At 35.1% G+C, this 15,854-nt stretch overlaps 4 protein-coding genes across 4 annotated transcripts; 1 reads left to right on the forward strand and 3 right to left on the reverse strand. All coding sequences in view use genetic code 12, as the record gives it.

Moving 5' to 3' along the window:
- Positions 1–634: 634 nt before the first annotated feature.
- Positions 635–5,290, reverse strand: PEP1 (type I sorting receptor; the record flags this gene model as incomplete). Its single annotated transcript, XM_007375721.1, has 1 exon — positions 635–5,290. The coding sequence occupies one exon, from the start codon at positions 5,288–5,290 to the stop codon at positions 635–637; it is 4,656 nt and encodes a 1,551-aa protein (XP_007375783.1).
- A 175-nt stretch (positions 5,291–5,465) lies between these two features.
- On the reverse strand, positions 5,466–5,926 carry SPAPADRAFT_61567 (uncharacterized protein; the record flags this gene model as incomplete). Its single annotated transcript, XM_007375722.1, has 2 exons — positions 5,466–5,807; positions 5,861–5,926. Coding segments are annotated over 2 exons (382 nt in total), but the record flags the coding sequence as incomplete, so codon positions are not given.
- On the reverse strand, positions 5,905–6,970 carry SPAPADRAFT_61570 (uncharacterized protein; the record flags this gene model as incomplete). Its single annotated transcript, XM_007375723.1, has 1 exon — positions 5,905–6,970. One exon carries the CDS (start codon positions 6,670–6,672, stop codon positions 6,028–6,030), a length of 645 nt encoding a protein of 214 aa, XP_007375785.1.
- Positions 6,971–7,834: 864 nt separating this feature from the next.
- On the forward strand, positions 7,835–15,796 carry IRA2 (Ras GTPase activating protein; the record flags this gene model as incomplete). Its single annotated transcript, XM_007375724.1, has 1 exon — positions 7,835–15,796. One exon carries the CDS (start codon positions 7,835–7,837, stop codon positions 15,794–15,796), a length of 7,962 nt encoding a protein of 2,653 aa, XP_007375786.1.
- Between the last annotated feature and the right edge of the window lie 58 nt (positions 15,797–15,854).

The raw sequence follows: 15,854 nt of genomic DNA on the forward strand, positions 1-15,854 counted from the left end.
ATAATTTGGATAATCTAATACAGGTCTTGCTTAACCTTCTTCTAATTTTGTTTTTAGTTGAAGTCTCTTGGTTGATTATTAGTTATGCTTCTTTAATATCTGTCTCTCTGTAACTAATAAACATCTATTCAAAATTATGAACTTCGTTATGTGTTATATTTCTTTTAATTTTGGTGAAAGTTTTGCACAAGGTATTTTCATTTTCATAAAAATTTCTTGACAATTTTGATACTTTATTTACATTTAGATAAAATGTGATATAACTCTGAACACTCTAAAACCGTGAAAATCAGGCTGTAATTAGGTCAAAATATACCTTTCCATCTTAATGCTTCCTGAATGGTTGTGAAAACTAGTGATATTCGACAGGTCAAGTGACAGAAAGGGCACGTGATAAAAACCTGTTCAGTTTCTGGTGAGAGAACAAAATTTTATAAATTGGATGCGGTGGCTCAATTGGTAGAGTTTTGGATTCCAAATCCAACGGTTGCAGGTTCGAGTCCTGTCCGTGTCAGTTTCTTTTTTTTCCATTTTTTTTTTATTTATAAAATTGCAAGTAAAATAAAGTAGTTAAATTACTTCATTTTCTTTTTCTTTTCGTAATAACAATGTATATTTTTAAATCTATTAGAAACTACTCCTCAGGAGTTACTATAGGAAGATCGTCTTCTGATTCAATATCAAAAAGTCTTTCATCTGCAGGTACTTGTTCCTGTTGATCATGTTGTTCAATATCAACAATATCATCATCCCTAAAGGTTTGTTCACTCAACCTGGTGTCATCTTGTAATTCTTCTTCATCATCATCATAGTCCCCAAACAATGCAGCTTCTTCATCTTCAAATTCATCTGGCACATTGACATAATTTCTTCTTCCTGGAGCACGACCTAAGAACACCAGTGTCATTCTCTCAAATATCATCTTATCAATTTTGATAATAGTCTTGAATGTAGCTACAGTAATAGCTACTGCAAATATACCACCCTTGACAACACGATTAACAATTACATCCACTTGATTGTTCTCAATTGGATCAAATCCATTTTCGTCATCATCCAATCTGATTTGTCCCAACCTTTTAAAACCTCCATTTCTACGGATACCACGATCATAAACAAACCAAAATGCACCGAGGAAAATCACAAGAGGAACAAACAAAAGCAAGAAAAGCTTATGACCAGTAACTTCAGTTCCATAATGATGGTTGAATTCCTTTTGCTTGCCTGGACATGGAAGTGGATTCCAGCTATCAAATTGTTTCCCACCTTCACAGGTAGTTAATGGAATTTTTCTATATCCAGTAGATACAAAATATTCAAATGCTCCTGGTTTCTCACACATTTCCTTTTTCTTATCTTCTGGAGTTAACCCCTTAACCAATTTACACGTGTTATCAGTATCCCTGTAGTAGTTGTAATCACATTCATAATCACGACGGGTACAGGAACAATTTCTAATAACTTTGAAACCATCCTTTACTGGTGCACTTCCAATAAAACAATCATAATGACCTTTGGCACGACGTAAATATTTGGCTTCATGTCCAAACAAACATTTAGGTTCTTCAACATCAAGGCTACTTGGGTTCATAGGTGACCAATATTCATAATCATCCTTGTCTGGATGATCAAGGTCCAATTGACATTGACGAGGATGAATATTTGTGAAATCTATCGAGTATGCTAGTGTCTTTCTTTGATCTCCATCTTTAGCAAAAATTACAAACTTTCTCGAGGTATCAGTTGGAACAGTGGCCAAATCAAGCACTCTGACTTTACTATCGGCAAACTTATATTCAATCCACGATTCACCTTCATCTAAGGAGTACAACAAGGTATTGGTTTCTTCGTAGTTGCTGACCAATACTAAAATGGTTCCATGGTCTCCATATTCCCACATGTAATTTCCTTGTTTTATTTCCTTCCAGGTTACACCTCCATCTTTACTCATAAAAGTAGATGATTTATCATAATCTTCCAAATATTCACCCACATTTCCAGCACCAATCAAGAATCCAGTTGCCGATCCTGAAGAGTATGTGTCTCTGTAATCTGCCCGTTCTGTGAATCCATGAAGGTGCAAATGACATTTACTTCCTTGACATTTGTATTTTTGATTCTTTGAGTCAACAGCTGGTGGCAACAAGAAATTCCATTCACCACCATCATTATGTGTGATCATAGTTTGTATCTGTTTCTTGCTATTCTTAGCCCCGGGATTGGCTACAATATTACTGATAATCACTCCTTCTAAGCCATCGTCGATCCTATCATAATCTACATATCCTTCACGGTTTCTATTAACTGCATCCAAAACAAGAGCATATGAAGTACCGTTTGAATTAGATTTAAGAATAGCACCATATTCAAAATTAGGTTCAAGGCTTGTAGTCATGTGCAAGAAAATCGCTTTGGTTTTAGAATCAAGAATTGTGTAAGCTTGTTGAGAATCAAGTTGGAAATCATGAGGGAAATCAGCATCAGCAAAGACTTTCCCGTCGACTGTGACCTTTGCTTCAAGAGTGGTCCTCTTATCATCTTTTTGGTTGACAGTAGCAACCACAACATAGTTACCAGTAATGGCATAACCAACAATATGAGGGTACAACACTTTAGGCTCTTCATTTGAACCAGCAGTTAAGGAAACTAATTTCAATTTATTATCACCATCTCTGCTTGCACAGAAAAGTAAGTCTTCAACTGGATTTTCAAATACTGCACCGACAAAATCACACGTTTGGACATTTTTCAATGGCACTTTAAAGAAATCCAGTCCTGAATTGTCAGTAATATATGCAGTGACAGGACAATCACTTTGCAGTTCACAATCTCCACCAAACCAAATAAATTTGTCAGGATTTGAAGTATGGAAAGCAACAGCTCGTGGAACCAATGGATGTGGAGGTGTTGGAGCTTGTTGTTTAATAAATGTGGCCCCCCCATCACGAGAAACATAAATTAATTTAGATTCGGTAATGAGAATAACTTGTCCAGGAATAGGACCCGTGTAGAATGCAACAATCTTATCTGGAATAGGTACTCTAACAAACGAAACTCCTCCACTATTTGACACATATACGTGATTGTCACTTGACTTCAATACGATATTATCAGCACCAAACTGTTTGGATTCATCAATATAAGCGTACTGAACAAGTTCACCTTCAATTTCATTGACATTGACCACAATATCATGTGTATTTCCTGGCTTTTCCTTATCATTATTGTACTTTGTACAATCAATGGTTTCTTTAACTATGAAATCAGAGAGCTTTTTCTTACCTAAATCACACTTGTCACCATCAATCAATACTTTGTCTTCAAGCTTGAGTTCTTTCTGACCTTTGCACATATTGGCAAGTTGAGCAGGATCAGGAATACAAATATGCTGATCCTTTGGAGACAGTTTAAAACCAAGAGCACATTCAAAATCCAAGTCAATGCATGGACAAGGTTCATCGATAACTTTAACATCTTCAAACAATTTGTTGACAAAACATGCTTGATCTTGTTTTCTTCTTCTAAACTTTTCTCGGTGTCCATAAATACACAATGGAGGATTATCGGCAATGCTTCTGGCATAATATTCTTCATATGCATCATCTTTACAAGTAACCCCATCATATGCTTTTGTAAAATCAAGAGTATAAATTACTTCAGTACGCTCGGAGGTAGCACCAGCAAGAAGGAAATTACGGGAGGTACCATCAATAGTAGTCAATACAGCCAATGGGTAAATTGGATTTTTCAAATCAACGTTGTTCCATGACTTACCTTGATCTAACGAATAGTAAACTTTGTCACTAGGTTTCATTCTGCCTTTACCTCCGAAAGGAATAGCAACAATAACGTTTCCTTGATCCCCAAACGAAAAAATTGTAGGGAAATCAAGAACTTGAGTCCAAGAAGCACCACCATCACGAGATACAAATGTTCTTAATTTCAGGAAATCCTTGTTTAAATGACTACCGGTGTTACCAACCCCCATTAATATACCCGGGGTTGGGCCAGTAACGAATTTTCCTTCACCGTCAAGCTCAGAGTATTCCCAAAGATGTACAGAACACCCGGAACTGATTTTACAGTCTTCATTAGTGGACTTTAAAAGGTTCCATTCACGACCATCATTAAATGAGTATTTGGTAATTATATTCTTTGAGAATATTCCACCGACAAGGTAATCTAAAACAGATTTACCCAGTGATTCATCGTCATTGTTGTCACTCTTGTCAACACCAACGTTTGCAATCCACGCTCCATCGATGTTTTCAACCTTCTGAATGTTTCCACCGGCGATTTGTTCCAAATCAGTAGTATAATGCAAACCAAATGAATCGGAGGAATACAACTTTGAAGCTTGGAACTTGTCATTTGAATATTGTAAAATTTGAAAGAAAAGGGATGATGCGGACGAAGGTAAGAACGACATAACACCATATTTGACATCAATCTCTAAATCTGCTTTAGCAAAAGTTTGTCCATCTTTAGAAATATACAAATGAACTCGTGATTTTTCATTGAACTTATCTAAGTTGACAATGGCAATGATGAAAGTTTCTTCAACTTTAATATCAATAATAATCCCCGAATCGGATTGTTTGCCAAGGGTTATCTCTTGCTTATCACTAAAGAAGTTGTCTGATTTGTATAAATGTGACGCAACAACATGACCAAAGGAGTTTATATCATTAGTAATACACAAGATAGTTTCATCCTTATCTGCTTTAAACGTCTTTGTGGATTTAACAAACTTACAAATATGAGCACCATCAAGTGGGAGCTTCTTAACAGATTTGAAGCCGTCCTTAGTATAATAATAAGTTTGCTTACATCTAAAAGTAAAAGGTTCCTGAGGAGGACACTTGTAGCTTGAAATCATCAAATAATCAGGGTTAGCAACATTGAATGAAATTTGAGGGAATGAGTTTGAGTTTTCATCAATATGAAGGTCAGCTTTAAACTTTCTCCAATTCCGACCTTTATCTTCGGTAACGTATTGATTCTCAGACAAGGTGAAGGCAAAGGCACGATTCCGGTTAAATGGATCCATCTGGAAATACACAACGGGCTCAGATATAGTTTTCACTTTTTCAAACAGCTTACCATCATCAAAACTTATCGAAAGTGTTGTTTGACGAAGTAAAAGTACGTTTGACGAATCATCAAAGTATCTAATTTCCCTAGCGACATGGTCGCTGGTGACAGTTGTTATATCTGGAGTGTAGCTGGTGTCGCCTCGCACTGATGCTATGAGTAGCGATAGGAATATCACTAAGTTTGATAGTAACATTGAGCTGTGTGCGTGCGTGTGTTGATGTGTAGTCCAAGTGGTTGTAAAAACCAGGTGAGTTGGTTGTAAAAATCTGAGTTTGACAGAAAAGGGGAGAAGTGGACAAACCAAAAAGTGGGCTTTCCTAAATAGGAAAGTGTGAGCCGTACGCGATTAAGCAAGCAAACATGCTATGCCAATATAGAACAATAGTATTAAAACCTATACAACCAAACCTATAAACTCACCTCGTTTACTAACTTTAATATAACAATTAATATCAACTTGAGTATCTTTTCCCAAGTTAAAAGTGTATGCCATCAATGCTGTAACAAACTTATCGATGTCTTCGTAGTATGTTCTTATTATAATTGACTTGTCAGTAGGTGTCGCTATTATGTCATAAGGAGTGGACTCGCCTATCAATCCATATAGCTTGTTCAACGCTGTGGATATAAAGAGTCTCCAAGTGATCAAGTCAATTGCAACAGCATTGTAAGCTTGGACAAGATTAGAATCAGATATTGGTTCCGGTTGGCTTGACATAGTTAGTAAAAGATCTCTAATCAATCGGTGAAACTAGTCACTTACATCTGAAGGTTTAGATAGTACCATATCCTATCTGCTTTCTCGGTAGTTACTGCTATATCATTCATTGATCTATATACACCTACACAACTAAACAAGCATCTCAATACTGTGAAAAAAATCCGGAGTGTGCAAAAGAGGCAAACCCAATCACGTGACAATAGACATGATCAAATTTGGATAACAACGTCACTGGAGGATGAACTTAAACTGGGTCTTTCTTCGGGTACATCTGGCAAGACTGTACTGCCAGTAGGAATAAATTGCTTGGCATTGCTCACATACTTGGCCAGATAAAAAGATTTTCGGTGGGCGGTTGTTGTAGTAGTAGTAGTAGCAGTAGTAGTATTAGAACGAATGCCAACAGGTTTAGCAGTAGGTCCGATAACAGGAGCAACTATAGGTATTGCTCGCGGACTACCAGGTGGAGACGGTGAGCTGATATAGATCTGAATTCCACCTTGTGGGATACTCATTCCTGGCTCAATTTTAAGTATTGGAAGATAGATGTTGACTGGTGGTGGCGCGTATATCGTTTGATATGGGAAAGGTACTGTTTGTTCATGTTCATTGCTGTGATCTTGGGCGTTCCGTGGATAATTAGTTGGGTAATTAGTATTATAATAGTGATGGTGGTGGATATTCTTGTAATATTGCAATTGTGGTTGGCAACGCAATTGTTGGGTATGGTAGTGATTGTGATAATGTTTGTGAACATTTGGTTGTAAATCCCTAATGAAAATATTGAGTCTTTTGCAATGACGAAGCTTTATCAATTCATCAGGCTGATATACAATCTTGTTGTTGCTATTCATTTGGTTATGTTTGTTGTGGATATGTTATGTTTTGTTTAAAGTTGCAAAAACGAGCCTAAATTTACAAATGCAACATACTTTTTTTTTTCTTTCTTTTTCACAGATCTACAGTGAACGACAGCTAACCACATCAAAACCATATCAAAACCACATACGCTTACATTTATCCCTTTCAAAGTTAATTCAAAACCAAAACAATTGCTAAACTCAAACACTCAAAGCTTGAAATAGCCAAAACACATGTTTGAACAGGAGATCACAACCCAGGGATATCATATGACAAAGAGTATAACCTCCCCCTCACATATGAACACCATACTGGGGGGGGGGGGGGGGTTAAGTTTTTTAATCTGCGAGATTTCTATTTCCGGGGCAAAAACGTTTTTTTAATCAGACAGGAAAAAAATTGCGGGTTTGGCCAGGGGGGAAGCAATTATTTTTTTATTACATGTTTATGTTATTTTTGACAGAGAGGGGTTAAATGTGGGTATGAATCTGGGGGTGGCAGAACAACCCGTAGACAAAACCTGAAAATCACACCACCAAGTATATTACCAGGTTTTAACAACTTTTGTATCTGATTGACAGTTCGTATCTGGTTTGATTGTGTCTAACTGTGTCTGTCTGCGTGAACGTCTTTTTTTTGATTGTGGTGGTGATTAGTAATTAGTAATTAGTAATTACCACTTATGACGCCAATCCCCACCTTCCTCCTCCCCCATAGTATTTTTACACGTTGATAAAGCGTTTACAGGTTGAGCCGGTAATTAATACAAATCAACCATTGTTCATATTTTTTTTTAAAGTCATTCTGTGCCTCTTTTCTTATTTTTGCATTGTCTGCACTTTCCCTAAAAAAATCCACTTTTGAATTTGAGAAAAAAAAAAAGAAAACAGACACAGCAAAAAAAAAAAAAGAATTGACTCGCTTTTTTCTTTTCTTACAACCAGATTTTGACAACCAAAAAAGGGGAGACCATCAGTAAAGCAAAGTGAAAGTGTTTGAAGGTTAATTGATTACACCATATAGACTGTATAAATACATCCAACAACTGCTACATCAATCAATCAATCACCACCCCCATCTCATTCACTCACTTGCTCACTCACTTGCTCACTACTACCTGCTACTACTTTTACCACCACCGTTGGCTGCCACAATATGAGTAACCCAAACGACCACCAGAAACTCTTTATTCAATCCCTTGCTAAAAGGATTGAATCCCTTCTACCTAATAGAACCGGGCATCTGACTCAAGAGGTTGAATTAAACAGCCAATTCATTGTCACACGCAAGATCCTTCTAGATAAGTACAAACGATATCCTCATATTATAACGTTCATATTCACCAGTTTCGCCACAGTATTGGAAAACATCAATGAAGAAAGTCAACATACCAAGCTAAGATTCAGAGACGACAAGAGTAGAGGAAGTACCTTACTTGTTTGCAAATTGCTCCTGGAAATCTTGCAAACCAAGTGGAACCGTCGTGGTGTCATCGATGATAAGGATTCTTTAAGCAATTATTCTAGATTTTACTACTATGACGAACCCAAAGCATTAGATAAAGACATAATAACCCTTTTGCTTGATACGTTTTCCAACTTACTTAGTTCTGGCGTGGTTAAAAAGGTGCTTCTGTTGGTTAGAAATGAACAATCAATGGCCAGTATGGCCACAGCCAAAGACGAACAAGATATTCAACGAGAAGACCAACCAATGACTGATGAAGAATTGATAGCTTCTTCAATTGTAGATATTGACTCATATATTGAAACCATATTACGATATATCTCAACCGCTAATCCTGATGATTATTATGATTATATTTACGACAAATTGTTCCGATACTCACGCAATGATGAAATTATCCCCTTGCCCATATTACAGAAATATTCCCCACTAATTAAATTTATGTTTTTCAGCCAAGAAAATTCGGAACGAATAACCGAAGATGTTATAAATGCCATACCTTTCATAAAATCAAATACCTGGAGACAGGTTTTCCTATTCTTTTTGTCGTACAGTGTCAAGGATCAAACTTTCTCAAGAACCAAAGATTATGAAGGTATAGTGGATCCGAAAAATACCAGGTATGCCAACAATCTCAAATCTTTATTTGATACTGCCGGAACTGCATTTGATGATTCAATTACTTCTGTTACATGTGCATCATTTGTGCTTACTTGGTTTTTGGTATTGTGTCTTGATGATTTTGTCGAGATAAACACAGGAAGACCAATCAATAAGTTGAAATTAACATTTAATAAGCGGGTGAGATATCTCATGTCTATATTACGAGACTCAGCAAATTGCACAAACTTAGAAAGTTTTGATGCCTTGATTAGCATTTTCCATTTAGGAACAAGATTGAATGCACACAATATAACCAATCATCCAGTTTTAATATTCAGCAACAAATTCCTCGATCAAACTTATAGAAATTTACTTAAATTTGGGGACAATCACCGTGATGATTTAATTACTGATGATGAACTATTAGTCAAGTTTGAATATTTAACGGTCAACTTCTACATTGCTGCCATAATACTTCGTCCTGAAAGATACACCAAAATTATTATTCAAAACTTTAATTCAAACCAAGAAGAATTACGGGAAGCTAAAATATTGGTTAAAATCATAAAGGGATTATCAGAAATTGAAACTGCACAAGAGATTTTCTACAACTTAATTAATCAAATGCTTAATCAATTGGTATCATTAATGTATGGATCACTTAAAATGATGCATCAATACGATTTAACTCATCCTCAGCATCAACAACATTGTTCTTATCCAACTCCAGTTACTGATCAAAGTTTATTCTCAGACGTAGCGTCAATAGAATGTGGACAATCGCTACAAAAAATCACAAACCATACATTTTCAACTAGGAAGACTAATCTTGATCATTATGTTCACGAAGTACTTGTGGAACATTCAACAAGTAACGAATCATCGGCATCATCCACCACAAATACAAACACAACAGCTAGCAAATCAATTAAACTTGCCCACAGCACTAGTTCAATGTCAACCCATTCAGCTTATAAATTTAGATTAGTTGTTGGTGCTGAAGAATTATTATCTGACATTTTTAGGATATTTTGTGCAGCTCCTGAATTATATTTTAACGATATGGTACTAATGGATGATAAGAACTTGGAAATTCGTGATTACGATCAATTAATTAAGGAAATTATGGAATTTTGTTATCAAATGGAAATTCCATTACGTTATGCATTCAGAGGAAAATGTTATATCCAGGGAAATACCAGATTATTTGATTCAGCCCGAGAATTGAGTTTAAAATTGGTATCCAAAAACACCAAAATTGAATCTAATTATACCACATTATCCGCGTTTGCCAACTTTTTCATTGTTAATTGTATTGTTCAATCGATCTGTGAAACATGTTTAAGTTTATCACTTACTGATCCTAAATTCAAGGCATGCTTCTTGTTTCTTAATGATGTTCTTATTCAACGAAATCAATTTACTTATATTCTTGCCTCAAATAAAGTGATTAATGACCAAGCCAGGAAAGAGCTGTTTCTGTCATTTGGTGAAGTTATCCATGCAGTGGAGAAGGTTTTATTACTCAGTGTTTGTACTCATGATATTCAATTTTATAATTACGCAAAAGAAGGAATGAAATGGTACATTAACGAGATGACAATTCACCACCAATTATATAGGAATATTGGTGTTGATGAGAATTTATTGGAAACATTTGTCAATCTTTCGCAAGATGTTTCCGTATTCACCGGGTTTATATCGTTGCATAAACGTCATCGCACCATACTTCGTGAGGCAAAGCCGACCAAATCATTATTTCAGGTTTGGGTATTAATTTATTATAGATGGTTGATGATTCTTGAGAACAAGCCAAGTATTATCAATGAAGAAAATTTAATTTTTAGACATTTTACAGGATTCCTCGTTTCTACTTCAGGATGTTTTATGAGTAATGCAGGATTCAAGGATAAAGAAATTGCTGAAAAATCACCAGCATACATGTCGGAATTCTTTGATAAATGTGTGGGTTTATTGAATTCGCTGGATTTAGTGGTGCGAGTAATTATTAAGGATACTTTATCTAATGAATCACATTCTGATGTTTACCATTTGATTGCAACTAAGCTTATGACTATGGCTAATAATTATGCCGAAAGACAACAGGTTACTGATGAAGGTGTTGTATTTGTTGAACAAGCAATGGTTATAATGTCACTGATGGTCCAGGTACGTAATGACGGAACATTACTTTTATCAGCCTTGTTACCTAATATTTGTGAATTTTTTATTAGGTTTGTGAACAAAGTCGATAACTTAACTGACAAATTACGGTTAAAGCTTAGATTTTGTAAATTGGGAACCACATTGGAACAGGATAGAACAAGCACTGGACTCAATGGTGCTTATAAACTTCGAAACTTTTATGCGAAAGCATCATGTGAATGGCTTGAAGATGCCGTGTTTTACGATGAAAAGCGCGATGTTGAACATGATAGTGATTCAGTCGTGGTCAAGGAATCCGAAATTGCTTATTTGAATATGGATTTAGCAGTGCAAAGTTCAAGGTGCTTACGTGGTCAGCTTGAAAATTTAGTATTGGAAATACCCGAAGGAATAAGAGACAGTGATATAAACAAGTACAAGGATTTGGCATTTGGAAATTACTTTTCATTATTTTACAAGATTATTCAAAAGTATTCCAAAATGAATTTGTCAGCGAACAAATCCAAGCACAAATTGAACCAGATCAGTGAAAATATTTTAGCTTGTATTACAAACCTTCTTCAATATGATTCTGATATTGGAATGCAATTTGTTTTACCTATGGGCTATCATGAAACTGCCAAAGTCAGAGCAATTTTCTTGAATGTATTTGCTAATATGTTATCAAGTAAAACCATGCGTGGAACTAGACAAGAATATCCTGATGAAATAATTGAGGAATTAACCAGTCAAACAGAAATATTTGGAGCCATTGCTGAAAGTGCTTCAAGTTTAGAACATAATTTACTTGCAAGTTCATTATTTGGAATTTTCTGCTATAGCGGAAGATTAGATGAGTTATTTAACGTTTTATTGGTTGATGAGATTTCCCACTTGACTAGAAGTACTGATTTATTCAGACGTAATTCTACATTGACTAGATTGCTTTTCAATTTCACTCAAGATTATGGAATGGATTATTTGAATGCAACATTAAGACCGATTATTGAGGAACTTGTGGATAACCAAGTTATATTTGAGGTTGAAAAATCAGAAACCATTAATCCTGATTTGTTTTTCCAATATTTCAACAAACTTGTTGACCTGATTGTTAGTTCTGAAGACCAATTACCTGCTAGTTTTAAATTTGTATGTGGAGAAATTGCTTGTGCTGTGGGTGAAAAATTTAAAGATGCTTCAATTATCGCCGTCGGTAGCTTTATGTTTTTAAGATACTTGTGCCCAGCAATTATCTCCCCAGAGCAATTCTTTAAAATTCCAATCAATCATGTCAAAGTTAAGAGAAGTCTTATGCAATTGGTTAAAGTATTACAAAATATGGCCAATGGAACAATTTCACTGATTAAGTGGCCAGCATTAACGGCAAGAATGGATGAACTATTAACCATAAACACAAAAATCTATGACTTTTTATCAAGAGTAAGCAGTGTAAGTACTTCAGAATATCCATTCCAACGTCTGATGGAAAGGCCAGTGGCTGAATTAAGATATTTGCATAAATTCATCTATTGTTATTTTGTTCAAATCAGGATCCAGTTCATTTTAGCTAAAAGTTCATTCATGGTCAAAACATTACATGATAGAGCGGAAAAATTCAAAGCCTTTGATAAAACGTGTATGAAATTAGGTCAACCTAAACCAAGTGTTAAACTTCAAATCAATTCAACTCTTAAAATGTTAGATCCAAACACTGCCAATGGGGAAAGTAGTATTAAATTTAATGATTTCATGACAAAAATGAGTTTGAAGTATGCTGAAGTTGGTGATACTTCGGGTGATGTAATCCATTCATCAATTTTCAAAGATGGTACACCAGTAGTTGTGGTTAATTTCAAGAAGATGAAACATAGGCCTGACGATACGGATTATTTAGTTTACAAGTTATTTGAGACAGCCAGTCAAGTTTGGGATAACCGATTTTATATGGTTATTGATTTCACTGAATTTAATTTGAACCACATGACCCAAGAGTGGGCTGGAGGAGAAGGCTATGTGAAACTTGTTAACAATTTCCTGACAGATCAATTTTTCAAGAATTGTGCTCGTGTTTATTACTATAACATTCCTCGTACTGGGTTTGCTACCATTACTGATGTGATTATGAGGTCAAGAGCTAGAAGTTTAGAATATGGTACTAAATTATACACATATTCACAAGTTGACAGTGATGAAATTATCAACAGATTGTGCTTGGATCGAGAAACAATGGCAATATCTAAGGATAACAAGGTCAAGTTTAAGAATGTCCAAGTTTATGATCCAAGAAACAATAAGTTTGTTGGAGCCACAATTAAGATAGGTAGAAAATTCCTTCAAATTTGTTTTGATGACCGAGTTTTATTCCTGGGTGATGATATAGTAACTAAAGGTTTTACTCCAGTCGAAATTTATAGATTACTGGATTTTGTTAAATGTGAAGTTAGCAGAATTACTGAACATGATGATGAATTTACCATATACTTGAGTTTAGGAACCACCGTTACATTTAGATCAGCAGATAGGCTTGAGATTTTAAGATTCTTGTATTATACAACTTCAAGATTACCAGCCGAAACTAAGTATATCGACCCAGATAAAGATTATCAAAATGAACGTCATACAATGCATTGGTTTGGCAGATTATATAATATTGTATTCCAAGGGTTGTTAACTAATGATGATGAAGTTAAATCTGCAGCTGCGTTATTATTTGGATCTTTATCCTCCTATTTTGATATTGATTTTGGTATTAAAGAGAATCACGCTAAAAGCGTTAGTTTCCCAGCAAATACAGCTGATTTTGTTGTGTCAGTAAGTGACCACCTTGCAAGTTCGCTTTCACATATGACATATCGATTCTTCAAATCGTTCTTTGATAATTATGACAAGATCCCTCCTGCCAATAGATTGACAAGTATATTGTATATTTCACCTTGGATTGAAAATGTTTATGATTATGTTTATTTACTGACGGATGAAAATGGACCTGAAAGAGTTGCGGATTTGATTCGTCAATTTTGTCGACTTTCAGCCATGAATAAAGATCACATTGCCATTATTATTGATTATATTTGGAAGAAACTATTCCTGGAAACAAGATTAATCCTGGTTTTGGTTGATGAAGTTGTTGCATTTGCTATAGATAACAAGAATGAAGGTCCACAGTGGACATTTATTATTGCTATCATTATCCCACTGATTGAAGTTTGTGGAGAGGTTATTAACAGGTTGATCAGTTGTATTAATCGCGCAAGAACTAACGATTCGGCAATTGTGAGTCAATCGAAGATATTTGAAATTAAGGTATTGATCAAGATTTGCAGTTCCTTATTTTTCAATTCATACACACTTGCCCGATTATATTTGGCAGATTTGGTCTTTTTCGTATCATTATTTATTGATAATTCGAATTTGGATATTGGTAGTGATTTACAAAAATTGATTATTGGTTTGATTCAGTCGTTTTTACATAAGCCGGATTTAACAGAAGCTGAACAGAAGCTCGTGGATGACACAATTGAATATTTCAGTACTTTGCGTGCCAAGATGTTATTTGGAATGACCAGAGATTCAAATTCAAGTTTAGATATTAGTCAAAGTTTTAACAGAATTACCAATTTTGAAGTATTATGTGACTATTTAAATGAATTTATTAGTGCTATAAGTTCAACCGACGATAAGACCAATTGGAAAAGTCGTTGGTGTTCAAATGCTATTGATGTTGCATTTAGCAAAGATTCATTGTTTCAAGATCGGGCAATTTTAATCGTGGGGATCCTTTCTAAGTCTGGTATTAGTGATTCAACTGCATGTCGTACGATTAAATTGGTTGCAAATGGAGAATTACCTAATTTAGATTTTGTTATTTGCATATCTGTGGCCACTAGTCGAATTTTAATGGGTTTACCAGATACATCAATATTGCCGCCAATTCTTATTTGGCCCCAATTTTGTTTCGGATTACTAAATTATACGGTGTTGTATCAAGCATCAATTCAAAATATTACCACATCAGTTCTCAAAATGATTAGAGTTGGACCTGATTATATTCAACATTCATACCAGCAGAGACAATTACTTGAACCCCATTTGAGTGAATTTGAAAAGAGACATGGGTTCCATATCACACCGACAAACTTTGGTGCTCATATATTCTTTGTATTGACACAAGGGTTAAGATTCTCACAATTCAAATCATTGAGTTTATCATGCATTAAAGAGTACTTTACAACTAGATACCAATACCGCGATAGGACAGTGATGGATGGCGCATTCATTTCCAATAATGCTTATCCATATCTTGTTTTCACATACTTGTGTAGTGAACAAGCTGAGTTTGAAAAATATGTTGAAGAGATTGAGTTGGCCACAGACTATGTTCAAATTGGATCATGTCGAATCCCCAAGGTTATTATTGATTTCTTGAGTCAAGGAACAGAGGCAAGTAAAGTTACATTAATCCATGCCGGTTTTTTCTTTAATGATATCAAAATAATTGATGGCGAGTTTAAATCCAAGTTTTTAATCTTGTACCATCATTTATTTGAATTGAATCGCGAAAATGGATTTTTGATTTATGATATTCTTAAGCCAGCATTGAATAATGATTTGGTCACCACAACGAGTATAGATGTCGTTGATTCAATTTCTAATATTATTACCGAAGTGTCAATGTGTGACGATTATGTTCCTGAAAAATACACCAAGGAGGTTGAGGAAATATTAGTTCGTAATAAAATTGAAGCATTGAGAAGCTCGAGAGCTATGAAGAATGCCGATGATATCGTTAACAATAGTAAACCTGGATTCAGACTTGATTTCTTCACTGATATTAAGATCATTCAAACTATGCTTTACAGATCAGCTTGCGTATACGTTGAAGGATTGAAGTTAGAAGATTAGATAGTTTAATTATACACTTTTAAATCATTTGTAATCTAGTTAAATGCTGTAGGAGCAA

This window comes from Spathaspora passalidarum (assembly GCF_000223485.1).
Source record: "Spathaspora passalidarum NRRL Y-27907 unplaced genomic scaffold SPAPAscaffold_4, whole genome shotgun sequence".
Classification (NCBI taxonomy): Eukaryota; Fungi; Ascomycota; class Pichiomycetes; order Serinales; family Debaryomycetaceae; genus Spathaspora; species Spathaspora passalidarum.